The sequence below is a fragment of the Pollachius pollachius genome (genome assembly GCF_949987615.1).
Source record: "Pollachius pollachius genome assembly, chromosome: 20".
NCBI classification, from domain to species: Eukaryota; Metazoa; Chordata; class Actinopteri; order Gadiformes; family Gadidae; genus Pollachius; species Pollachius pollachius.
Genome location: NC_136953.1, coordinates 491,422 through 519,380, shown reverse-complemented (window position 1 = coordinate 519,380; position 27,959 = coordinate 491,422). Strand labels below are relative to the sequence as shown.

Here is a 27,959-nt window from a genome sequence, read left to right as displayed (position 1 = left end):
GTCACTACATCACTAACATAACGTCACTACATCACTAACATAACGTTTCTATAGCACTAACATAACGTTACTACAGCACTAACATAACGTTACTACAGCTCTAACATAACGTTACTACAGCACTAACATAACGTTACTACAGCACTAACATAACATTACTCCAGCACTAACATTACGTTACTACAGCTCTAACATAACGTTACTACAGGACAGATCTGATGGTGGTTAGGGTGCTATGGATTCCCAGCCCGAAGGTTCTCAGTTTGGTACTCCATACTATCTCCTGGCATCCAAGAGACCATGTATCTCAAATTAACTGTACGCATGTGTGTTTGTGTGTGTATGGGTGCGTGTTTATGCGTGTCTGCGTGCGTGTGTGTGCTTCTCCTCTGGGATAAGCACAAGGCTAATCCACAGAGTGCGGCTGTTGACAGCCTCATATTGAGACACACACACACACATCAGCCCGTGCACACACCCCCTGCGGTGGTGTTGGGAGGAGGAGCTGGGGGGATGGTTTGATGGCCCAGTAATTGCTCTTCCGGTGGAACAGCCAGACAAGCGCGGTGGATATTTCCCCAACACGTGCTGACAATGTCATTATAATTAGGCCTGTGTAGATCACCTGGAGTTCACACACACACACGGACACACACACACACACACACGGACACACACACACACACACATAGACACAGAGCACACACACACACATAGACACACAGCACACACACACACAGACACACAGCACACACACACACATGGACACACACACACAAACACACATAGACACACAGCACACACACACACACAGACACACACACACAGACACACAGCACACACACATAGACACACAGCACACACACACACATGGACACACACACACACATAGACACACAGCACACACACACACATAGACACACAGCACACACACACACATAGACACACAGCACACACACATAGACACACAGCACACACACACATAGACACACAGCACACACACACACAGCACACACACACACAGACACACAGCACACACACACACACACACATAGACACACAGCACACACACACACAGCACACACACACACATAGACACACAGCACACACACATAGACACACAGCACACACACATAGACACACAGCACACACACACATACACACATAGCACACACACATAGACACACAGCACACACACACAGACACACAGCACACACACACACACATAGACACACAGCACACACACACATAGACACACAGCACACACACACATACACACACAGCACACACACACATAGTACACACTCACACGCAGTATACACACACACACACGCAGTGCACACAAATCCCACGCACACACACACACGCAGACACACACATCAGAGATACAATTTGGATTAGCCAATAAAGTCTTGAAGGTAAAAAAGAAATAAAGCAGTTTTGGGCCGTTTTAATTTCCCAGTGGTGTCAATGTGTTTGTGTTTATGCCCGCGTGAGCATATTGTGTGTATTATTCTGTTGCTACGGTGACCGGAGCAGAGTGGGATGAGCTCATGGCGGGGACCCTGCATCCACCTGTAATGAGGAGGGAGGAGGAGAGGACCTGACGGAGGCCACGTGGCCTGCGGCGTGTGTGCTCGGTACAGTGTGACTCGTCCTGCTGTTTGCTTAAGCTTGGATAACGAACCCTGGGAGTCGGCGACGACCCCCCACCCTGGCCTCTCTCAGTCCGATGGTTTCTGTTCCGCCCCCAAACTATGTCGCCTTTTTGAACAACTTCTTGTGCAATCATTTCGATAAAGTCTGTAAACTTTAGCTCACTGAACAGACAGACAGGCTACATGTGTCAATCAATCTATCTCTGTAAAAAGATATCTATCTATTTACATTCACATTTAGTCATTTGGACACTTATCCAAAGACATTCACAAGACATGCTGATAACATTCAAAGCATAATAAAGATCTGAGCAACTACAAAAATTGATGGTAACATCAAACATTACATTAATTTAAACCTATTTATCTATCTGTCTGTCTATTCGGCTATCCTTCTGTCAATCAATCTATATGCAAAAGTAAAACAGATCAAAGACTAGTCTGAATCTAAATACTGCAGGTTTATCTTTCCAACCCCAGTTACCTAGTTATATTTGAAATGAGTAACCAGTGTCTCGCTGGTTACTCAACACACCTGCTTCGTGTTTGTCGTCTAAAAGCCCTTGACCAGAATGTGGAATGTTTACAAAAGGCCGAATGGCATTGATTGGTCTGTTCGGTCGCCCCGGAGACAAAGCTCACATTCATATAGACCTGTTGACCTATTCAAAGCAGGGCCGCCATTGTGTTTTTTCCGACAGGTGAAGAAGCCTGGTTCACAGACAGACAATGATGAGTAGGAAATGCGATGCAAATGCACGACAACACAAGGTCTCATGGCGGTCGAGGATCCAAGTCAAATGATTATGTTGTTTGTTGTTGCTGGGAGGGAATCCCCCCTGCCATGTTTTTTTTTTAGAACTTCTGGTGTCTCCTTGAGTACACTGCCTCTCTCCACCTCCAGCGGTGTGTGTGTGTGTGTGTGTGTGTGTGTGTGTGTGTGTGTGTGTGTGTGTGTGTGTGTGTGTGTGTGTGTGTGTAAGAGTTGGATGCTTAAACTCTGAATGCCCGGGTATATGTCATTTAATGAGAGGAAGAGGATGATGATGATGGTGATCATGACGCTATAGATTCCTAGCATGGTGAATGCACACCAGGTCTACACTTTGTATCATAAAGTGTAGAAGCTGTTCATGGACCTGAAAGAGTCCAGTGTATGCAGTACTGCTAAAACATTTTCATTACATTAAGACAGTGTGTGTGGAGTGTGTGTGGATGATGGCTGGTTGAAGCAGCCTCAGCTGGCCCCATCTGACTAGACTCGGGGTTAGGGTTAGGGTTAGGCTAACCCTAACCCTAACCCTAACCCTTTTCATTACATTAAGACAGTGTGTGTGGAGTGTGTGTGGATGATGGCTGGTTGAAGCAGCCTCAGCTGGCCCCGTCTGACTAGACTCGGGGTTAGGGTTAGGGTTAGGCTAACCCTAACCCTAACCCTAACCCTTTTCATTACATTAAGACAGTGTGTGTGGAGTGTGTGTGGATGATGGCTGGTTGAAGCAGCCTCAGCTGGCCCCATCTGACTAGACTCGGGGTTAGGGTTAGGGTTAGGCTAACCCTAACCCTAACCCTAACCCTTTTCATTACATTAAGACAGTGTGTGTGGAGTGTGTGTGGATGATGGCTGGTTGAAGCAGCCTCAGCTGGCCCCATCTGACTAGACTCGGGGTTAGGGTTAGGGTTAGGCTAACCCTAACCCTAACCCTTTTCATTACATTAAGACAGTGTGTGTGGAGTGTGTGTGGATGATGGCTGGTTGAAGCAGCCTCAGCTGGCCCCGTCTGACTAGACTCGGGGTTAGGGTTAGGGTTAGGCTAAGGGGAGTCTGCACACCTGTTGCATGTTGAGTAATCAGTGTGCACTGGTTAGACCAGCCGTCTCCACACAATAAACCGGTTTCCATATCCCCACCCTGGGGCCCTGGTCTGGGGAAGGCACCGAGGTCGAATGGAGCAACAAACATGGTTACAAATACATCAGAAATATACATAATATATAAAGAATAACAAATGTACCAAAGATGTCTGAATTTTTAAATAAAAGCAGTTGCACAGTTGTGCAGGAATGTGCAAAATGGCCATGGTATGTGCAAATGTTCACAGTTCTAGGTTTAACAATATGTGCAATGTCCAAGAATATTGTGACGGAGAATGTTCATCATCATCATCCTCCTCTTCCTCTCCACATATGCATTCTGATCTCTCCCATCACACCTCAGAGTCGAAGCATCCAACTTAAAAGACGCTTTCCAGCTGTCCACACACACACACATGCAAGAAGGGCTGCTTGTTCTTTTAGAGGGCAGTACCACAGGGACCTGGTTTCATAACTAGTTGTGGTGGTGTTCCCCCGTGCCGTCTGTTTGAGTGTGAGAGCAGTAATTGATACGTGACGTCTGAAAGCTAATGCTTTGTTGACCAGACAATGTCTCAAGCTGAATCCAAGCCCAGAGCGGGATGCTAGCAGCCGCTCTCTGGAGAGATTTAAAGGGTTGAGCTGCTTCTAATAAAATAGATCTATGTTTGGTTCATCATTCCAAGAAATGCTTTGTTTTACAATCAAGGGCGCTACATGAAATTATGCATTCTGCATTGTGATCTCGGTGCTACTGTTCTAATATGTTTATTACTGCATGAATGAATGTGTTATAATGGAATATTATTATTATTATTATTATTATTATTATTATTATTATTATTATTATTATTATTATTTTATTATTATTATTATTATTATTATTATTATTATTATTATTATTCATAAAGGAACTTCATTAACTTTATATACTTTCTATTCATAGGATCCTAAAGCCTTCTCCGATTGCCATCTCAGTGTTCTAAATCAAAGCTTTTTCTGACTTTTGTCTTTGCATCTCCCTGCTCTCCTCAGTATAGCGTATGCAGGAGGGTTGAATATAAATCACCCGTCCACCTCTCACACTCTAAGGCAATCTACACTCTCTCCCCTTTAAAATATACAGGACACGAAACCCGAGACCAGCTCGTCTCCTCTGTGACCAAATGGACAGCGGCAACACAAAAACAACTCAATTAGGTTTGTTCTGTTCCCGCAGAGAATGTGGTTGTTCAGAGGCCAGGCAACAAATAACTGCACGCACAGTGTAGATCCTGAAACCTTTAATCACTACACCTACTGCTCTGAAAAAATCCATCTCATCCATTTAGAAGGTGGCTCATTAAAAAGAGCTCACACAGCACAAGTGACTATGCATGCTTTTCTTGATAAGAATCTTTAAAATTATATTTTTTCGATGTAGACTTATTGACTGATTGAGCCTTCCCTATCAGACCATTTCTGTGTTTTCAATGATATATTCTTTATCCTGACACACAAGTCAGCTCAAATGCTGTTAAAAACAGTACATCGCTGAGAATTCTAGTGCACTCTTTCAAAAAAGCCACCTCAATGCTACTACCCCTCACCCTCAAGTTCTGCTGATGATCTGGAGACTTGACTTAATTTCAAAATGTTGAATATCATAAATGTCATCGTACAGGTTAAAACACTTTCTGATAAGCAAAACGCACCCTGGAGAAATGCTGCCTCTGTACTGGTCCGGTAAGAGCACGTTGGAGGCTGAACGCAGCTGGTGAAAACAAACTTCAACTCCATCAGTCTATAAAGAGAGCCTCTTTCTATAGAGAGAGCCTCCGTCTATAGAGGGAGCCTCTTTCTATAGAGAGCCTCCGTCTATAGAGAGAGTCTGTCTATAGAGAGAGTCTGTCTATAAAGAGAGCCTCTTTCTATAGAGAGAGCCTCCGTCTATAGAGAGAGCCTCCGTCTATAGAGAGAGCCTCTTTCTATAGAGAGAGTCTGTCTATAGAGAGAGCCTCTTTCTATAGAGAGTCCGTCTATAGAGAGAGTCTGTCTATAGAGAGAGCTTCCGTCTATAGAGAGTCTGTCTATAGAGAGAGTCCGTCTATAGAGAGAGTCCGTCTATAGAGGGAGCCTCTTTCTATAGAGAGAGTCCGTCTATAGAGAGAGCCTCTTTCTATAGAGAGTCTGTCTATAGAGAGAGTCCGTCTATAGAGAGAGTCCATCTATAGAGAGAGTCCGTCTATAGAGAGTCCATCTATAGAGAGAGTCCGTCTATAGACAGAGCCTCTTTCTATAGAGAGCCTCTGTCTATAGAGAGAGTCCGTCTATAGAGAGAGCCTCCGTCTATAGAGAGAGTCTGTCTATAGAGAAAGCCTCCCTCTATAGAGAGTCTGTCTATAGAGAGAGTTTGTCTATAGAGAGAGTCTGTCTATAGAGAGAGTCTGTCTATAGAGAGAGCCTCTCTATGGAGAGAGCCTCCATCTATAGAGAGAGTCTGTCTATAGAGGGAGCCTCCGTCTATAGAGAGAGTCTGTCTATAGAGAGAGTCCGTCTATAGTCTACAGAGAGAGTCTGTCTATTGAGAGAGCCTCCATCTATAGAGAGAGTCTGTCTATAGAGAGAGTCCGTCTATAGAGAGAGTCCGTCTATAGAGAGAGTCTGTCTATAGAGAGAGCCTCCGTCTATAGAGAGAGTCTGTCTATAGAGAGCCTCCATCTATAGAGAGTCTGTCTATAGAGAGAGTCCGTCTATAGAGAGTCTGTCTATAGAGAGAGTCTGTCTATAGAGAAAGTCCATCTATAGAGAGAGTCCGTCTATAGAGAGAGTCCGTCTATAGAGAGAGCCTCTGTCTATAGAGAGAGTCTGTCTTTAGAGAGAGCCTCCGTCTATAGAGAGAGTCTGTCTATAGAGAGAGTCCGTCTATAGAGAGAGTCTGTCTATAGAGAGAGGTTCCGTCTATAGAGAGAGTCTGTCTATAGAGAGAGTCCGTCTATAGAGAATCTGTTTATAGAGAGAGTCTGTCTATAGAGAGAGTCTGTCTATAGAGAGAGGCTCTATCTATAGAGAGAGTCTGTCTATAGAGAGAGCCTCCGTCTATAGCGAGTCTGTCTATAGATAGAGTCTGTCTATAGAGAGCCTCCGTCTATAGATAGAGCCTGTCTATAGAGAGAGTCCGTTTATAGAGAGAGTATGTCTATAGAGAGAGTACGTCTATAGAGAGAGCCTCCGTCTATAGAGATAGTCTGTCTATAGAGAGAGTCTGTCTATAGAGAGAGTCTGTCTATAGAGAGAGGCTCTCTCTATAGACAGAGCCTCCCTCTATAGTGAAGGTCCTTCACTATAGAGAGAGGCTCTGTCTATAGAGAGAGTCTGTCTGTCTATAGACAGAGCCTCTCTCTATAGACTGACAGCCTCTTTCTATACTGAAGGTCCTTCACTATAGAGAGATGCTCTGTCTATAGAGAGAGTCTGTCTATAGAGAGAGGCTCTGTCTATAGAGAGAGCCTCCCTCTATGGTGAAGGTCCTTCACTGCCTGACACACAACACACACATATTGATTTTATTATGGATTCAGATCTGAATTTCAAGAGCCTCATCAAGTCAGTGATACAATTTGAAAAAACATAACAAGACTAAGAGCACACATGTCAAAACAAGACTTAGAAAAACTGGTGCATTTTTTTGTTTTAATTACTATTAGGTTTGATTATTGTAATGGTCTCTTTACATGATTTCCAGAAAAGGCTCTTAGCTGCTACAGCTTGTTCAGAATGCCGCGGCTAGAATTCTAACAAAGACCAACACATTTCAACACATCATACAAATCCTCAAATCCCTGCGTTGGCTCTGACCTGTGCATGTCAGAGGATCGATTTCACAACACTGCTACTCACCTAGAAATTACTAAACGGTTTAGGGCCAGAGTACATTCGAGTCAAACCAAACATGGAAGAGCAGCATTCAGAAAAAAACTCCTGAATAACTGGGCCTTGCTCCAGCTCAGACTACCCTCATTCAAAGTTAAAAATGGGTTGTTTAGATGTTCATCTTCACTTCCCCCTAAGCAGAATAAATGTATTTTATGCTCGCTTTGAATTCCAGTTTCATATCATGTATGACATGATTTCACGTGAAGCACATTGAGTCTTCCTCGTGTCTGAAACGCGCTGTATGAATAAAGTTGACTTGACTTAAAAAGATATTTGAAGGTGCAGAGACAGCCTGTCATGTCCCCCCACCAGTGGACAGGTCTAGTGATGGTTTGAAGGGTGATGTTATGCATGGTGAGTCCTCTGCTGTAGTCAGTCACACTCTTGAGTTTCCCTCGGAGGAGAGAAGTAGACATTGTGCCTCAGGGGAGAAGATCTGTTTCAGGGAACGCATCAACAAGTTCTGAATACACGACCATGATCACCCTCTCAATGTGTGAAGGATCGGTGACTGGCACTATAGCCGCTGACTGTCCTCTGCCTTGGAAAGGCTTCTGGAAACTCTTCTTATTAGAGGATGAAGACTGCAGCCCCTCTCGGTTTTCAACACACGGTATCATATTAACACACAGAGGCATGCACACACTCACACACACACACGCACACGCACACACACACACACACACGCACACGCACACACACACACACACACGCACGCACGCACACACACACACACACACACACACACACACACACACACACACACACACACACACACACTCATCTTCTTGACTTCCGACCAGTAGAATCCGGCAGTCAAGACAACAGCTTGTCAGAAGCTGCTTGACTTTAAACTCAGGACTGAATGTTTCCAATTCATATACAGTAGGCCTAGGAGATTCATATACAGAATCTCTTCTGTATCAGTTATTTCTCTACAACTGGCACTCAAATATTCTATAGGAATCACATTTTAAAAAGAGAAACACTTTCTATTCGTCTATATGAAAATAATTCAATCATTTCCTTTCAAATAGAATTAAACAACTTTGAGGAATACTTTTTTGCAGAAACAATTGGGACTCCCGATTTCAGATGTAATCGTCATCTTTGCGGGGTGGGGGGGGGGGGGGAGGAGCTCTAATTCCAGCTCAGACCTTCCAGGGGGGGCGGTACCTCTCCACGCTACCAACCAATCACCGATTGGGAGTGAAAGAAGTGGTGCCGCCCACTGTACGCTCAGACCCTTGGATCCTAGAGGCTCATTCAAACACCCTGGTGGAAACATGGGACCAGGAGTCACGGGTGGGGGACGGCTCTATCACAGCGACGCACCACAACAAACCTGCTGAATCCAGCAGTCTTCTTCTACTGAGGGACCATGAAGTTATTCACTGTGAATAACTTCTTTATTTTGTTTGTTTCTACGTCTGCAACGGAATATCATCGATCACCACTCACGTTATTCCCGGGATATTTCTTGATGCCTAGGGCAGCGGGCCACACCTTCGTTTAGCGCAACAGGTAGGTTTAATAAGGGTCTCTTCTATCTCTCTCTCTCTCTCTCTCTCTCTCTCTCTCTCTCTCTCTCCCTCTCTCTCTCTCTCTCTCTCTCTCTCTCTCTCTCTCTCTCTGGAAAGAAAATGATTCTTGAGTGTTACCGTATATTCCTACAGGCTTTATAACGGTAGAACGCCGCTGTGTACTGCCATATGGCAGGCAGACATGTAGAAAGTCAGGTAATCAGGTAGTCAGGTAGTCAGGTAGACAGGTAGTCAGGGGGACAGGTAGTCAGGTAGTCAGGTGGACAGGTAGTCAGGGGGACAGGTAGACAGGTAGTCAGGGGGACACATAGTCAGGTAGACAGGTAGTCAGGGGGACAGGTAGTCAGGTAGACAGGTAGTCAGGGGGACAGGTAGACAGGTAGTCAGGGGGACACATAGTCAGGTAGACAGGTAGTCAGGGGGACAGGTAGTCAGGTAGACAACCCTGCTCTGCAGGTAGCGAGGCAACATGTTGTCTAAAGCTTCATTTATAAACATCAAATTGTGCATGCATGACATTCATCATCGGTATGGCCAACTTATTTAAAATGGTAAAATATAAACTATGTTAAATGATAAAAAACGAAAACACTTTGGTCATATGCTATTGGGCTTCTTCAACGAGAAGTTAATTATTATAGGGGAATGGCTTTTGTATTAAGTCAGTAGGTACCACCTGGTTTTGAGTGTACGTCTTTCATTTTAGATTTTGTGCAACACATGCTTATATACATTCCTAATAGTCATTCAATCATTCTGTCATATGAAACATTTCATGTTATGAATATGAATATGTATTTAAAAATAATAGGCTTTATTCACTATGTGGGGCCTGTAATCATCCCATTACTGACAGGACAATTCATTTTAAGTTGACCACAGCACAAGGCCAAAACTCCTCCAACGGTAAATGTTTGAGTACATGATGTCATTGACATCGCAGGCTACAGTGTATACATGTCAACATCAGAGATATGCTGTGTGTTGTCTATGTGTGCGTGTGTGTGTGCGTGTGTGTGTGTGTGTGTGTGTTCTATTAAAACGCTTTAATATAGGCATAGGGCTTATTAAATGATGTTCCATTGGTGAAAGTTTTGCCTGTGGCAGATTGAGGCAAATGTCCTTCACCTCATGTCCATACCGTCCCTTTAGTTTGACTTGAAGCTCCATTATATATAGATGTAAGGGTTGAATATTTGCAGTATGGAAATACCAGCCTGTCAGTTCCAGTGGATAAGTGTGTAAAGAAAAATAGTAGGCACTTCATAGCCACCAAAACGTTCAGAAGGATTGAGTCTTACAATTATGTAACATTTTAAAGTAAAGTCAGTTTGTGGTCTCAAGTTGTTGCATTTACTTCATGTAGTATTGGTGCCTGTTGGCGCTCTGGTAACTTCACTTATTCATTAATGACTTATGGCTGACTTATTACTTGTTTTGAGGTTGTTGTTTGGGCTTTTCAGCAGGTCCCCGTCTGTGATGACCTCACATTCTTAGCTCTAAGTTAGCATCAATTTGGCTATAGTTGTTCTGTTCTGTAGTTCAGTTCTGTTGTTCTGTAGTACAGTAATGTAGTTTTGTAGTTCTGCTCTGTAGTTCGGTGGTTCTGTTCTGTAGTTCGGTTCTGTAGTTCTGTTCTGTGGTTCAGTTCTGTAGTTCGGTGGTTCAGTTCTGTAGTTCTGTGGTTCAGTTCTGTAGTTCTGTGGTTTTGTTCTGTAGTTCTGTTCTATAGTTATGTTCTGTGGTTCAGTTCTGTAGTACTGTTCTATAGTTATGTTCTGTGGTTCAGTTCTGTAGTTCTGTTCTATAGTTATGTTCTGTGGTTCAGTTCTGTAGTTCTGTTCTATAGTTCTGTTCTGTGGTTCAGTTCTGTAGTTCTGTGGTTCAGTTCTGTAGTTCTGTGGTTCTGTTCTGTAGTTCTGTGGTTCAGTTCTGCAGTTCTGTTCTGTAGTTCTGTGGTTCTGTTCTATAGTTCTGTTCTGTGGTTCAGTTCTGTAGTACTGTTGTTCTGTTCTGCAGTTCTGTTCTGTAGTTCTGTGGTTCAGTTCTGTAGTTCTGTTCTGTGGTTCAGTTCTGTAGTTCTGTGGTTCTGTTCTGTAGTTCTGTGGTTCTGTTCTGCAGTTCTGTTCTGTAGTTCTGTGGTTCTGTTCTGTTGTTCTGTTCTGTGGTTCAGTTCTGTAGTTCTGTGGTTCTGTTCTGTAGTTCTGTGGTTCTGTTTTGCAGCTCTGTTCTGTAGTTCTGTGGTTTTGTTCTGTAGTTCTGTTCTATAGTTCCGTGGTTCAGTTCTGTAGTTCTGTGGTTCTGTTCTGTGGTTCATTTCTGTAGTTCTGTGGTTCTGTTCTGTAGTTCTGTGGTTCTGTTCTGCAGCTCTGTTCTGTAGTTCTGTGGTTCTGTTCTGTAGTTATGTTCTATAGTTCTGTTCTGTGGTTCAGTTCTGTAGTTCTGTGGTTCTGTTCTGTGGTTCTGTTCTGTAGTTCTGTGGTTCTGTTCTGTGGTTCAGTTCTGTAGTTCTGTGGTTCCGTTCTGTAGTTCTGTGGTTCTGTTCTGCAGCTCTGTTCTGTAGTTCTGTGGCTCTGTTCTGTAGTTCTGTTCTATAGTTCTGTTCTGCAGCTCTGTTCTGTAGTTCTGTGGTTCTGTTCTGTGGTTCAGTTCTGTAGTTCTGTGGTTCTGTTTTGTGGTTCAGTTCTGTAGTTCTGTGGTTCTGTTCTGTGGTTCAGTTCTGTAGTTCTGTGGTTCTGTTCTGTGGTTCTGTTCTGTAGTTCTGTGGTTCTGTTCTGTAGTTCTGTGGTTCTGTTCTGTAGTTCAGTTCTGTAGTTCTGTGGTTCTGTTCTGTGGTTCAGTTCTGTAGTTCTGTGGTTCTGTTCTGTGGTTCAGTTCTGTAGTTCTGTGGTTCTGTTCTGCAGGTCTGTATTTCTGTTCTTTAGTTGTAGCCCTGTTTTCAGGCAGCAGTGAGGGGTGTGGTGTGTGTGTTTGTTGGGGTGTGTGTGTGTGTTTGTTGGGGTGTGCGAGCATGTAGCCCACTTGTTTGTTTGTTGTCGTCGTTAGGAGGAGGGGGTTGTGGTTGGGGTTGTGGTTGGGGTGGGGGACGGGAGAGGACACCAATGTCCTTGTTTCATCTGGATGCTGCCTGAGGTGGTTGTGTGGAGAACAAAATTAGATACAATACCAATCATTTATTAGATTAACAAACACACACAAACACACACACACACACACAAACCTAGCGTCTTTGGATCGTTAGCAGCAATCAGATCATGCTAAATATATACAAGCATATCTGAAATCAAGCCTTTACTACTCATGTATTGACATTGTTTCGTGTCACATTGTAAATCCCATCAACAATGTATAAGTAGCATGAATGAATGAATGATTAACCATAATTGATCATCATGAATATGTCATAAATGAATGTGGTAAAGCAGAATTCCTTTTCTCCTGTAGCATGCTCCCTTGACAAACAGATTTGGCCAAGTTGATATGGCGAGTTGGCATGGCTACAGCCTGCCAGGCCAGGCAAACTGCCTGATTGTACGTACCTGCTTTATTCAAATACCCCACCCCCGCCCTCCCCTGCCCTGAGCTGGGCTGCCCCGGGAGAATCATTTAGCCAAATGTCCCTTACTGAAGAAGGAATATTTCAGTGGTTCCTGGTTACAGTGTGTACAGTGCACACATACACGAGAGCAAACACGAACCCTTCTTCTTAACCGTAACCGTTTAGTAAGGCATGTGCTGGTGATAGCGCTGGGGCAGGAAGCTAGATTATCGACGTCTGATACGGTCACGGTGTTGGTCTCAGCTGATTAGTGTGAGCGCTTTAGCGAGCCCCCCCCATACAGAGGTTTGTAAGGGATCAGGGGTATGGTGAGTCAGCTGTTTCTCACAGCGAGGGTATTTAGCGATGCATGGTGCACTTATGGTGTGATTGCGGTGCTACTAGTTGTTGTAATTAAAGTATTGTGTGTCTTAGGATCAGTACTTTCTTGAAGTCGTTAGAACAATGGCCTGGTATCATTCGCGTTTGTTTTTATCTGAAAGTGTAGGCCTGTGTGAAGGTGATTAGTCACACAACACCTATATATATATATATATATATATATATATATATATATATATATATATATAGATATATAGATCAACTAAATAATTTATGAACATCTGCCATGAGTGCCTGCAGTTTTTAAATAATTAGATGAAAATACATAAAATGTGTCATTTTTAAATTCCCAGTTAAAAGTTAAAAAAGGTTTCTGCAGTTGACAACATTATGCTAACTTGCTAACTCAATGCTAAATGTATATCTTAAAATGTTATGGTCATGGCTATATCTGGTCAGGATGGTACAGAACCAAAACCGTTGAACTCACTCAACATAGCCAATGTTGAGTGAGTTCTCCACTGCTAGCATAGCACCAAGCTCCAAGCACAGGGGGATGGAGCTGCCATTAGCATAGCACCAAGCTAAACCAACCCCACCCACACACACACACACAATCACAGACACACACACACACACAAGCCCACACACACACACCTACACGTACTACACACACACACACACACCTACACACACACACATACACACACACACACACACCTACATATACCACACACAAACACACACACACACAGACACACAAACACCTACACATTCCACGCACACACATACACACACACACACACACTTACACACACACACACACACACACACCTACACATAACAACACACACACACACATCTACACACACACATGCACTCAGGCCTTAGAACTAGTGCAGGGAATTCCCTCCATGTTTTGTGGTTGGTACATAGTTTCAGGCACGTCATCTGAAAGGGCAGCGGGCCGATGAAAGAGCGCATGTGACAGTAACAGCCCACTAGAACCACAGCCACACACATGCGCACACACGCACACACAACAAAGGGGCGAGTGTGTTGAGGAGACCTGTTCGTCTGCCTGGTCTGTGTCGCCACACCCTCCCTGTGTCACCCACAACAACCTGATCCCCCTTCTCACTGTCCCAACCGCAAGCCATACACACACACACTCACACACACACACACTCACACACACACACACACTCACACACTCACACACACTCACACACACACACACTCACACACACACTCACACACACACACACTCACACACACACACACTCACACACACACACACACTCACACACACTCACACACACTCACACACACACACACACTTAAACACACACACACACACACACACACTTAAACACACACACACACACACTTAAACATACACAGACACTTATGCACACACGCTTAAACACACACACACACACACTTATACACACACATACACAGTTAAACATACTCACTCACTGAAAATTACAAACGTACACACACACTTAACCATACACACACACACACTTAACCATACATGTTTAAGTGTCCTTTACGACACATTAAAGCTCCCAATCACCAGAACAGGAACGGGCTCTCGGCCCACGTCCAGCTCCACCCCTGACGGAGCCCAGTCCCACTCGCTGTGAAGACGAGCACAAGGCCCCCGGGTTGGAACCCGGCCGAGGCCCTTATTGTTCCCTAGCACCCAGAACAGGGAGAGACTTGAGGTCCCAGGCCTTGAGCGACATCTGTTCCAGGCTCTTGTGTCATTTCACCTGCGTGCTGCTAACTGTGGATGACCTTGCATGGTAAAGGGTTCCTGTGCTTGTTTCAACGCATTAGACGTATTAGTTCAACACAACAGGTGGTTTATTTTTTACCTTCAGAGCTGAAGCCAAGCGACCGACCGGTGTGCAGGGTTCAGTCGTTGGTCTGTTCTTGTGTAGTGGTCCTCATGTTCTGGGGATATGTCATCTATTTGCCAAAGAAGCCCTATGATATGGATCAAGCTCAAAGAGCAAGTAGTTTGACAAAACAAACATGCAAACCGCAGTACCTGGTATTCCAAGTATTTGAATTCGGGCTGAAACAGGGAGTTTGTTCCCACTTCAAACATTTAAAAGGCGTCTGCTCCGGAGCCCTTTGTCCTTTGTGGACTGCCGTAGAGGTGGACTTTGAGGAACCGGCTCCTGGTGTTGATATAAGAGCTCATCCTGAGTCAATATTATGGTCCATTTCTGCCAAGTCCTTTCCGCCTGACGAAACTCTACACAGCGCACCTGTAAAGGGTTGAATTCATTTAAACTGACTGCTCAGTCAAGATGGCAGTTAATGTAAAGTGTTTGTTTGGTGTAGATTCATTTCGATTACCAACAGAAGCAAATGAGACATTTAGCATTGCAATTTATGATACCACTTATCTTGAATGTCTTGGCCATAAGATTGAAATGTTGGCACACTGGGAAAATCCAGGATTCACAGATGACCGGAATATTACCTGCACCCTTTTTTATGACCCCCAACTCTTAGTCCCATACTTCTGTGACAGGACATGTGGATTTCTTTACTGCTTTGGTTATTCATTACACAAATAAAACAGGGCATTAGCCGAGGAAAAAGGCTGAGATAGGTGATCATTGGAGATGTGATCGGCCACAACAGGAGTTCTTCAAGGGGTTTTAACAAGATCGTAAAGAGCTATCTGTTTCTGTTTCCTCGTGTTTATTTGAAGCGCACATGCACACACACACACACACACACACACACACACACACACACACACAAACAGACTAACACAAACAGATAGAAACACATACACAGATAGACACACACACACACACACACAAACAGACACACACAAACAGATAGAAACATACACAGATAGACACACACACACACACAGATAGACACGCACACGGATAGACACACACACACCCACACACACAGATAGACACAAACACACACAGATAGACACACACATTGGCTCCGGTGGAATAGTCAAAGAAATGATTGCAAATCACTTTTCTTTGACCTCTATGGAAAACTTCATGAGGTCAAGGAAAGCCGTGACAACGGCTGGGATCACTTGTTTAGATGACCTTGTAAATGTTCCTGACTCAAGGGATTGTTGGACGGCATTATCTCCTTCCATTTAGTAAAGGACGGTCCAGTGTACCCTACGCTCAAGGAAACAAGGGAGGAACCATCAAAGCTCCTTTCCTTAGCATTTAGAGAACACTTCTTATCATGGCTGTCAATTAGATATCAGCTCATCTCACTGAGCTGGAACCCGTCTGAAGCAATAAGACACTTTCATAGGTGAGCCACACACACTGTTTTGAAACGTCACACTCCAAACAAAGAATTCAGAATACAAAGCGACCACCATGGATGTTAATTTTGCAGTGGAACCTTTGTCTTAGAGTGGGACTGCCCGCCTCCTGTGATTGGCGATCAGTACGATCAATACAATCAGTTTGACATTGGGTGAACCCTCATAGCCGCTCTCATCTTCTCCTCAGAACCAGAAGGTTTGATTTCCCTCTCGCCCCGACAGGGAGAGAGGGCTGTGGAAGGCCTGCAGATACAACTGGAGGACAACAGGCATTATCTGAGTGTGTGATGTCCACCGTACGCAGTAGTGCTCTGCTTCTCATGTTGACGTCAGACGGGAGAGGGACCCAGTGATCGGCCCCTTGGAGGGCCGTGCTCTTAACCGGAGTCCACACTCGGTGACTCTGGGGCCCAATGAGAGGCCCTTGGGGGATCAGAGTAAAGTGCTATTTGATTGACAACCTCTGGTTGCCACGATACGGTGACGCATCGCCACAGGTCGATGTTATGTCTTCTCTGTTCAAATACTTTTTCAAAGGACAAAGCTATTTCCCTTCTCTGAATTCAACGCAGTACATTTTCTTTCTGAATCATCAAAAGAATCATACCAGATTATACCTTGTTGAATAATGTTGAACAAAGATTTATAATGTTTGACGTCTACCTAGCTTGAAATGTTTCATTTAATGAGATTGTGTTTCCGATGACCCCGAGAGCGTCACTGTGATTCACAGCGCCCCAGTGTGATGGACATAAACCCGGGGCGCCCTGACCTCTCACATGTCTAACATTAAGGCCGCTGCGCATTAGAGAACTATGGGCAGTACTGTGTCGTTGTATCTATATCTATATATGTCGTCTTTAAAGACGTATCCGTTTGTTGTTTGACACAAGCCAGGCTTATATCATCTACCTTGCTAGACACGTTTGTCTTCCTTCAGCAGAAGGAGTGGTCCTTGACATTTACACGCTGCACTGTTGGTTTACCAGGGCATGTCCATTGGCTAGCTAGCTATAGCTCTCTGTTCTGTCATGCCACACTTTACACTAGTTTGCTATGAAGAGTCAGTTTAGCTGTAAGGCCTTGCCTAGCAGAGCTGCCATGCTGAGAGTCACCCGTACACACACTGTCTCTCCCTCTCTCTCTCTCTCTCTCCCTCCCCCCCCTCTCTCTCTCTCTCTCTCCCTCCCCCCCCTCTCTGTCTCTCTCTCCCCCCCCCCCCCCTCTCTCTATTTATATATATATTTATATATATTTAGGCCTGAGCTGACCAGAGGCACAAGAGGCGGTGCTTCTGTGTGAGTGACTGCAGTGCGATCACTCAGTCAGTGTCACAGACAGCTTTGCATTGCAAATGTTCAGCCTGACTCTATTCCAATGCAAACTAGCCTCGGCTTTTTCCACTCTTCTAGTAGGGCTTGTTTATCTACAGCAGTATGCTCTTATGGCATGCATTTCGTAATCTGATGAAAAGAATGTCAAAAGAATGTCGTGGCGTTTGCACGAGTGAATTTCTTATTTTTTTGCAATTAGGGGTTTTCATTGTTGGATATTTTGCTATCTGATTGATGTGGTGGAGAAGTGAAAGTGTGTTGTGTGGTTGTTTAGCAACATCTCTCCACTGTTTCTTTGGGAATAACTGGAAGCAAGCTTTGGAAGACGGTTTTAGTTTATTTACATGTTTGTGGGTTCCAACCTTGAATAATCCCCTTCTGCTTTTCTGACATCTCTGCTATCCTGAAGCGCACTGCTAGCTTAAGAGGCAGAGTCATGTGACAGACCTGAGGGGCGAGATACCCTCTGTGTGGCTCATCCCTTAGTCATCCAACCACACGCATGACTTTTGCATATATTTATATAGCCTGTAGGATGACACTCTACTAATTAGTGTGGTCACAAAGCAAGCAACACTGTTCTAATCATGTATTCTTCTATCAAATTTTTGTTATTTATCTCCTCCAACAGTTTTGGAGGTATAGAATCCAACCAATAGCAAATAGTGGCATATATCAGTAAAGGGTGATATCCCTGCCAGAAAAAAATCATTATACTTTTTTTTTTTACTATTTTTTAATAATTGTATTATTTAATATGGAACGTGATTGGGGCCAAGACGCTAAAATCAACCACCCCAAACCTGAACACCTGGAATTATCAAATCATATTGGCATATGTAAACCGGAAGTGGTCTCCAAAAAGCTTTGTACCGCTCATAAATCTTTGGTCTGAACTGGGCTTTAAGCCAAGTTCAGAGCAAAGATTTGCGACTTGCAGTCAAACCTAATCGGCCACACCCCCCTCGCTGAGTTTTCCAAAGAAATTCTGAAACTTAGTGTCTGAGCCATATTTGACATGCTTAATCTTTTTGCCTCAAGGACACATAGGGCCCTATCTTGCATCCGGCGCAATTGACTTTCTACACTGACGCATGTGTCGTTGCTAGTTTGCAACTGACGCAGAGCGTTCTTTTCCCTCCACCACCACGCAGCTGTAAATTAGGGAATGATCTTGCGCCCCAAGGGGCGGTTTGGCAAAAGGAGGAGGCGTGTTCTGGCGCAAACGTTCCCTGGTGCTATTTTGCAGTTTCAGAAACCACTTGCGCCACAAACCAGGAAATACCTGGTTTAAAGTCAGTGGCGCGTTGTTCAGATGCTATTTTAAGGGCGCATGCATAATGTTGCTTGTGCACCTCGCGCATACACTTTGCTTCTGTCATCTACCTAGCCACATATTCTTGGTAAATTATTTGGGAAAGAACAGCTGATACAGCAATAATAAGTTGTACTTTTAAATCAAATCTGCAAACACCGTACAGCAAACACATATTTTCTTGACAAAGACATTGTGTACAAGCCCATAACTTTTAGGATTGATGAGTATTTGAGCATGCGAAAACATTGTTTTACCGCGAGTGAGGGTTAAAAAGAATGAATGAATGCGGGCGCGCGTGTGTGTATGTGTAAAAGGATTAATGAAAGCCGTTTAAACACACGCAAACTAAACACGTAACTTATAATACAGTCCATGGCAATGTATATTAACGGGGGGACACATGCATATTAGGAACACAAGTCGATAACGATAATGCATACAATAATGGTAAGAAACAATGTTTGTTAATGTATTGCGTATATCATTAAATATAACCACAGCTACGTGTGTTAACTTTTCTTTGCCGAAATTCATTTGAGGACTCAGTGTTTCTGAAGTTGTGGAAGAAAATGCTATTCCATGTGTGAATCAGGCCATATTATTTGGCCATACACTGAGCCATTTGACTTGTCAGATTCAAATGCGCTCATGGCTCTTAAAGGGGATGGGAGATGGAACTCTCATTGGTTTATTGCACGTTACGCCCAAACCACACCTACGGGTAATTAGGCTACTTCAGACCAAACCTCTTTAGATTTGCGCCAGGCGCAAGAGTCATTTATGCGCCGGTAAAATAGCAACATCGCCATAAAACCGCCTATAAAGCTACTTGCGCTTGGAGCTTCTCACTTGCGTTTCAGACCGTTAAAATAGGGCCCATAAGGTCCGCTTTGAAATCGTAATTACATTGATACCTAAAACAATGAAGTCCCAGTGTCAATTTCAAATGACCACTGCGGCAAATGAAGTCTGCAACGGGCTAACACATGGCTAGCTTTAGCACAATATAGCCCTCCAATAGGCGCACCAATAAGCTAAAAACATTGAACACTTTAATAATACCTTTAATACCTAATTATGTAACATTTAACATGAAAGGAATTTGTAAAAACCAATACACCTTTTCGTTGGTTGGCAAAACATTATGTGGAGGCAGATTAGAAATGAGTGATTATTTTAGGACCCTCTCATTTTGTATAAACTGCTCGGTGGGTAGGATTTGGTTTGCTTCTCGGACCTTCAAATGAAATGATCATTCGATGTCCCCGTCCTGGTAGAGGTAGATACCGAGAGAGACCCTTGACACAAAATGGCTGCATGACCCTTCTTTCCAACTCTTTGTCGTGACTTTGCTTGCGGTCGGCACCGAGGTGTATTCCCAACGTTGAAAGGCAACGCTCGCCTGAAGTGGACGGTTCACGTTATACAGAGAACCGCTGCTGACAATAGCTTACATAAAGTATAGACGCTGGGGTGTCTGGTGTTGAAAGGGGTTGGATGGAACAGCCTAACCTGTAGGCATCCTGGAGCAGGAGGCGTACCCCTTACCTGCTCCTTAATGACCTGTCTCTCCGATTCACTGTACAGCTGAAATACAACAAAGACGACCCTCGGCGTCTCACCTGCTAAATGAGCGTAAAGAAGAGAGCTAGCCTCTCTCTCCGAGGTCCCCTGTTGCATCAACAGCGCTAAACATATCTCACGCTAGGGTGCACTCGCTGGCTCCCCGAGGCTCCCCCCTTCACCTGGTTACCAAGCAACGTACCTGTTCCCCTGAGAGACAGTCTCCCAGTAGAGAGCCCGTACCTGCCTTGGCACCTGGCGAAACCCCGGGGTCATTTATTGCGCACAAGAAAGTGGAAGACATGGGAGGAGAAAGGGTGAGGTGAGGTTATCAATGTTCTTAATATCTGGCCCCAGGCCTCCGGTCACACAGCCATGAGGACTTATGGAGGAGGAGAACGGCACTTTGATCGCACCAATTAGGTGTCTTGGAATAGATTAGTGTGAATGGGATTTATTATGTTATTAATTTGCACTTTATTTCTAGCGCTCCTCACCTCCTCCACAAAGGTTTTGAATGAAGAACAAGAATCTTTTATGGTTTCAAACCCTCTTTGGTGTCAGAACAATATGGGAAACAAACTGAGGCAACCGCAGAAGTTTGACCCTTTCTATCCACGCTTCGTTACGATGATGGGCCAATTATTTATATCTTATTATTCTACTCATTAAAAGATTTCATGTCTCCATCATAATACACGATTTCAATTTGGTGTCCCAAATCAGCCGCGGTGACATTAGTTGGGTGGTTTTCTTATCTAACTGTTTAGCATAACACAAAAACAATTCCAGTAAAGGGATGGTGGCTGGTGTTTATTTCCTTTGTGTCTACAAAAACTGTCCCCAACATGCTCCCTCGCCCTCTATCTCTCTCCATCTGTCAATGTATCTCTATCTCGAACTCTCTCTTGCGAGCTAGACAAACCCATTGGAGGCATAAGCGATTAATTATTTACCCCAGCAATGAAATGCCAAAACCGAGAGACACTCGCCGCCGCTGAAAAGGTCACACATATCCCTACACAAAAAGCACAACACACACACGACACACACACTCACCACAGTGATGGATGACAACAAGGGCTACGTGGGCTGTTGTTGTGGAGCCTGGAAGGTCCAGGGAGGGCAGAGTTAACAAGACGCATACGAGGAGGAATAGAGGACGCGGTGTGTGTGTGTGTGTGTGTGTGTGTGTGTGTGTGTGTGTGCGTGTGTGTGTGTGTGTGTGCGTGCTCGAGTTGAGGAAGTTAAGTTACTACAGGTTTTGAGACCTCGTCTGTTAGTGTGTGGGTTCACCAGGCCGGGGACGGGCGTCCTCCCTCCACCACAGTAGTAGACGGCTCCTTTCTGGATGTTTCTCATCTTATTGTGTCAACGTTTCTTTTTTAAAAGCCGTTCCATTGTTTGATTAGATGTCTGAGTTTGGGTGCATTGTTTGAGTAGTTGAGGGAAATTAGTGTTTATTAATTGATAATGTTTGTTTCTTTTTTATAAAAAATCTTAATTGTGTCCCCTACAGCTCCACTACCCAGCTGGCCAGATGGGGTGCCGATGCTGCAGAATGATAAAGAGGTGAGAGGGCGGGGGGCCTGTATAATGCACAGTGCATAATGTATGCATTATATAAAGTGTAATGTGGACGTAGCTCATGTAATATCCATGTTGGGGTCCATATGACTCCCAACAGGACCCCCTCGCTAGAGGGGCTGCCCCGTTGAGATAGTGAGCTACAGTGTTCCCAACTCCCAGCGGAACCCAGTCCGATACCTCTTGTCCAGAAGTCTGGCCTTGCCTCCAAAACCCCCTGACCCCCTGACCCCTACCTGCTCCACACTGTCTCTGAATCGACTCTGAGTCCCTTTAGATAAAATCATCTGCCAAACGCTAAATAGCATTATCCACGTTCTAATCTTCATCACTGTCCTCTTCATCCCCGCCTGGTGCTAGGCATTACATTTGTTCATTGGTAAGAAGAAAGTATTGCTAAGCTAGGAGAAGACACTACAGATAGATGCTCAGTACTATCTTTAAGTGCCAGGACCTACAACATAAAATAAGTGTGTAGGAGGGGTGTTCCTGAGGGAGGAGAAGGGGCAGGGGGGTAGGGACGGACGCCAAGAAAAAAACAAGACTCACTTACGCTCCAGAACAGAGACATCCACCCATGGTCACGATATCCCTCCACCCTCTGCTCCTCCACCTTTCCCCTGGTCCGTTCAGCGAGCTGCAGAACCATCCGGACACGGAGCAGTCGCTCCATATGAAGGAACCCAGTGGTCGACTCTGTACAGTCACTCAAGGTCAATGTGCCCAAAGGTCGGGCAGATCTCCCCCAACCACCACGCCCTGCTGCTGTGAGCAGACCTGGATCCATGCTCTGGTGGGGTAGTCGATTCCCTTATTGCCTTTGAGAAAGAGAGAGAGAGATTTAGATTGAAGATGAATGAAAGACCTGGTTCACATACCAACTGCATAATCCCTTCTCACGCACACACACACACACACACACACACACCCTGGCTTGTGCAGCGTGTCACGTCTCTGGACTTAGCAGTGTTGGTATTTTGTGTTTGGCCAGGTGGTATGTTGGGTTACTGGGTCAACCAGCGCCAGTCGGCCCCTGGCCCCTGTGAGCCTTAAAGAGCCACATTGTGATCATAAAAACCATAAAGAGAAATATGGGGGCCCCTAAATCAGTTTCCATAGCATAACCGGATTGATTATGTGTTCAAAGTAGTCTTCTAGGAATGTACAGTTTCTTTTTTACTTGATTATCACTGTGATTCAACGGAAGTCTGTGGAAGGGATCTCAGAGGACAACTCATGTCATTTATATAGCTGTGAAAGTGTTTCAGGCCTTCCATCACAGACTTATACTATTGTTACTATGAAATACAGTACTTGAACTCAAAGAACAAGCAAGCAAGACTGAAGACAAGTTTTTCCTCCATTTTTGACAGGAAGTTCGTACAAAGGACCTAATCCAAATCATTCTAACTCTTAATCTTTTCCCCTGATGATATTTGAACTGAGTAGATGAGTGCTGCGAGACCAAGGGTCAGTACCATGGTTCTGTTATGTGACTGGTGTATTGTTCTGTCTACTCTGGGCTGTGCATCAAGATGTCCCCAGCCTCTTCGCACTGCTAGCCTTAATGCTCAATCCACATACATTGTTTTGATTGGCTGTTCACATCATTTTTTAAAGCGCGGCCACTATTAGACTCCGGTGTGAACTGCCCGCATGCGCAAAATAACATTAACACAAGACGTCATACTCTGCCGTACGGGAGACCTGTTAAGGCGGTCTGGTTGTTAAGTCGATGTGCAGTGGAAGCCAGCCAATTCCTGAGCAGATGATATTGAGTTTTCTTGGAGGAATGAGTGCAGCTTCTGAAATGTGCGTGTGGATGAGCAGTGAGTGTTCTCTCTGTTTAGAGGAATTGGCGTGAGCTGGATCGGCCCTGCAGAAATCCTTCTTCATCTTTGCTATGAAAGACTATTTGTCCGCCTTATGAACCAGGGGGCAGGAGAGGTCTATCCCCCCCCTCTGGCAGCTTGTGTTTCCCTCTGCCTGGATGTCACCCTGCTTCACACCCAGTGGAGCGAGAAACGACAGAGAGATGGAAACACTCATTCTCAGCTTTCTATTGGGAGCAGATGGAGACGGATAGGTGCTTAGAAATGTGTCTGCCTGTCAGCTTGAGATTCTGGTGTAGCGTGTTGGGATGAGTGTTTTTGTGTGTGTGTGTGTGTCTGTGTGTGTGGGTGTGTGTGTGTGTGTGTGGGTGAGTGTGTGGATGCCCATGTTCATCAGTTCCTAGTTCTATAAGTTGGTGCATCTGTCTCAGCACAAATGAAGATGTGCGAGAGAGAGAGAGAGAGAGAGAGAGAGAGAGACAGACAGAGACAGAGAGAGAGAGAGAGAAAGAGAGAGAGAGAGAGAGAGAGAGAGAGAGACAGAGACAGACAGAGAGAGAGAGAGAGAGTGAGAGAGAGAGAGAGAGAGAGAGAGAGGGAGAGAGAGGATGAATTAGGGGTGGGCTATGAGAGTGAAGAATGTCAATCAATGAGGAGAGAAAGATGAAAGGAGATGGTAGATATGAGAGAGCGAGAGAGGGCGGATATTGACACTGTGGTACGAGCGATTGAGAAGGGGGCACATGATGGTGGGCTGGGTGTTGGATGACAACATAAGGCTCCCTCAGCAGGAGGTGTCTGCCAGTCCGCTTTCTGCAAAATATGAGTCCTACCATTTATATTCAACACTTCCCCCTCTCATTCATCTGTGTCTATGTGTTTGTGTGGGCTTGTGTTTTTGTGTGTTTGTGTGTATGTGTGTACTAACTACAACCTAGAGGACTTAAGGACCACAATTTTTAAGGAATTTGTTCACATGTAATCATCTGTCCCTGCAATACACGTACTTGTGGTTTGACTTTCGTCAAATCACCAGTAAGAGCTACAGGTCACATGACTATCCAAGCCAATCCAAGCAGGGAAAGCTGGGCCGCGTTAACATGACAACACGGCAGCATTCAGAGGCTTCATCTGTCAATCCATCAGCCAGCTGCCCCGTGGTCACAGCGGAGCAGGTTGGAAGCAGCCTTCAGCGTGTCCGGAGCCAGAAGGCTGCAGAACACAGCGGGTGTGTCTGTAGGACCTTGCCTTGATGGATGGGCAGTGCTCTGAGAGAGGGGAGAAGACTCTCCGGGGCGTGGAGCGCTCTGGGCGGTTAAAGCACCTTCTGTTTCAAACCCTAACCCTGACTCAAGCCCTAACCCTCAAACCTAAGGCCAGTCTTACCTTAAGACGCCATTTTAATAACTACGACCTCCCCCTCTTCTTCTCCTGCTCAGCTACATCTACGACCCCTCTGCCGTGGGGGAGCCGGGGAAGAGCGAGATGTCGGGGTCCAGCGGCCGGGGGTCTCTCTACCAGCCCCGGCAGAAGGAGGGCGTCAGCAACCTGGCCTACAGCAAGTCCAACGAGGGCACCCTGAAGCTGGAGGCAGACAACAACCACGTCAACCGGCGGCCCCTACAGGGGGCCCCCGGCGGGGCCGCCCTGTACATCATCCAGCCGCAGGCCCCGGGGCCACGCTGGACCACCGAGGAGGCCCCCCGGCCCAGCCAGGTGCCGGTGTACCCCGAACCCCCTGACTACGGCGGCGGCGAGCCGGCCGGCTGGGACACGGCGGACGAGGACGAGGGGGTGGGGGGCACCCCCGAGTACCGGGGGGACGGCGAGGGCAGCGCGCTGTCGGTGGAGACGCTCACCAGCATCGCCAGCGGGTCCTCGGCCGGCGACGCCCCCCTCCGCTGGCCCAAGGCCGCCGACGCCTCCACGGCCGAGAGCGGCATCTCCATGACCAAGAGCGAGGAGGGGGAGGACGGCCGGAGCGTCACGGACTCCATGGTGGCCGAGGCGCTGGCCGCGCTGGAGGCCGCCACCGCCGGGGAGGAGTTTGAGTGAAGGGGGCGTGGCCTAGGGCTGGAGGCCGCCACCGCCGGGGAGGGGTTTGAGTGAAGGGGGCGTGGCCTAGCGTTCCGGAACATTGGAAGGACGTGGAACCCCTCGGTGGAACAGAACCCCGGCCGTCAGGACACTTTCTGAAACGTAGAACTGTGGCGGGGCAAATATAAATATTAACACACATTTATAGATCTTATATATATACACACACACACACATACGTATATATACGTATGTTTACACAACATCAAAGACTCGAAATCTGCCAAAAGAAAAGACTGTTTATTTTCTTTACCAAAAGACAGAATCATGAAGGAAGTACATGAAGGATATTCATCTGTTCTTGTTCAGGGCAGTTTCACTGACAGCCACAGAAGAAAGGAGCGTTTGTAGCCCGTGAGTAACGCCTGTGGCAGCTGGCCCTGTTGTAGCGTTCCCTGATCTGAAGGCAGCGTATCGCAGCCCTTCATGGACCGGAGGCTGAAGCACGTCCTTCTGCCATATCAGTACGGCCTGCGTACAAACAAGCCATGGAGAGCTACTTTGTTTTCCGTTTTACAATATATACATCTATGGATTTTGTGTACTAAATGAACTTCAGGTCAATGTGCGGCCAGCATGTGCTCGACATGGGCTGCAGAGTACAGAGGCCTTCTGAGATGCAGCGTGCAGCCTTAATGATGCGTGTTGTGTTTTGTAACTTTTATACATCTTTTGTACATCGTTTGCCCCTGGCACCATGTTGTAGATGATGTCTGGGCTCCAGGCACGATGCCGTTGTACTGTACGTTAGGAACACACAGGGCTTACACAACCCTGGCACTACATACATGCTCATCCTGGTTCACCTCTTCACCACAGTCAGTCCATCCGTCAGATAACTCAGCAACTCATCAATTAATCAGTGCGTAAAATGTCATCACCATTGGCCAGAATGCCCCATAACTAGTTACCAGACCCCAAAGACATGTCTGATTACATCATCCATCATCCATTGTAATACAGATATTACCTAAACAAAGAATATTAGAATTTCTGAAGCTACCGCCAGTTAACATTTGGGATATTTGTACTTAATCAAAGACTGTAGTGTATATTTTATTAATAAATCGATTATCAAAATTATTTTCTTATATTAATTCCCTTTCCAATAAATGAATGGATGAGCCGGCCAACCGCCATGGTGATATTGGACTGAAACAAAGAGTCCACGATACTGACGACCTACGCAGAAAGGAAGGTCACCGGTCAAAGTTCAGTTGAACTTCACATCGATAAGCCATAAGTAATTCACAGTTTGTGTTCCAATGTTGACTTCTTTCCCCTTATCTCTCGCATTTCACAGCCAGATATGACTGCAGCTGCTGCGAATGTGGAAAGATAGTGAGTTAGGGGCCATTTGTTTCCTCAGCTTAGCGTTGGGCTGTACGCGATATACCCATACTCATTAGTGGGTTTTCCCCTCGTTTTAAGCCTCTGTGATGAAGACCTAATACCGAGGGATGAGGGATTTTTACACAGAGAATATTTTTCTATGAAGGACCATGTATGTAGAGGTCCCATCTCCCTCGGCCTGTTGAGGGCCCATCATGGCTGGGTATGGGGTGGGGGGCAGACAGGAGGGTACCAAAGGGTTGCCGAGTTAAACATCCACAAAGGGGTTTGACTCAAAGACGGTTTGAGCACCACACGTCGGCCTGAAGCCGAGCAGACCACTCAGTCAGGTCATCAGTCGGATCACATTGGCGGCCTCCTTGTTCCCGTAGCGCTTGTAGTCATGGTCACGTCTGGGCCTTTAGGTTAAGTCCCTGTCTTTGAAAGCGCTTCAGTCGTATCCTGTTCCTGTTCTTCAGAGAATATAAAATATATATATATATATATATACATGTATATGATATACGTTGCCCTGTGAAAAGAGACTTCATGTTTTGGTTTTTTTCTAGTTATTTGTCTGCCAAAATCATTTCTACGTTATTCTTTGTGTACACGTTGTAAAATAAAAGTTAATTTAAAGGAAAGTTGTTATTGTACTGTCTCCGTTTATTTAACTTAATGAAATGTCTCTCAATCATTTCATTA

General features: G+C 45.3%; 1 protein-coding gene across 1 annotated transcript; it reads left to right on the top strand.

The window, feature by feature from the left end:
- The first annotated feature begins 8,718 nt into the window (after positions 1 to 8,718).
- Positions 8,719 to 27,851, top strand: LOC307090809 (uncharacterized protein). Its single transcript, XM_079757594.1, has 3 exons — positions 8,719 to 8,951; positions 21,926 to 21,978; positions 25,265 to 27,851. Exons 2-3 carry the CDS (start codon positions 21,947 to 21,949, stop codon positions 25,878 to 25,880), a joined length of 648 nt encoding a protein of 215 aa, XP_079613720.1. The 5' UTR covers positions 8,719 to 8,951; positions 21,926 to 21,946; the 3' UTR covers positions 25,881 to 27,851.
- Positions 27,852 to 27,959: the final 108 nt, after the last annotated feature.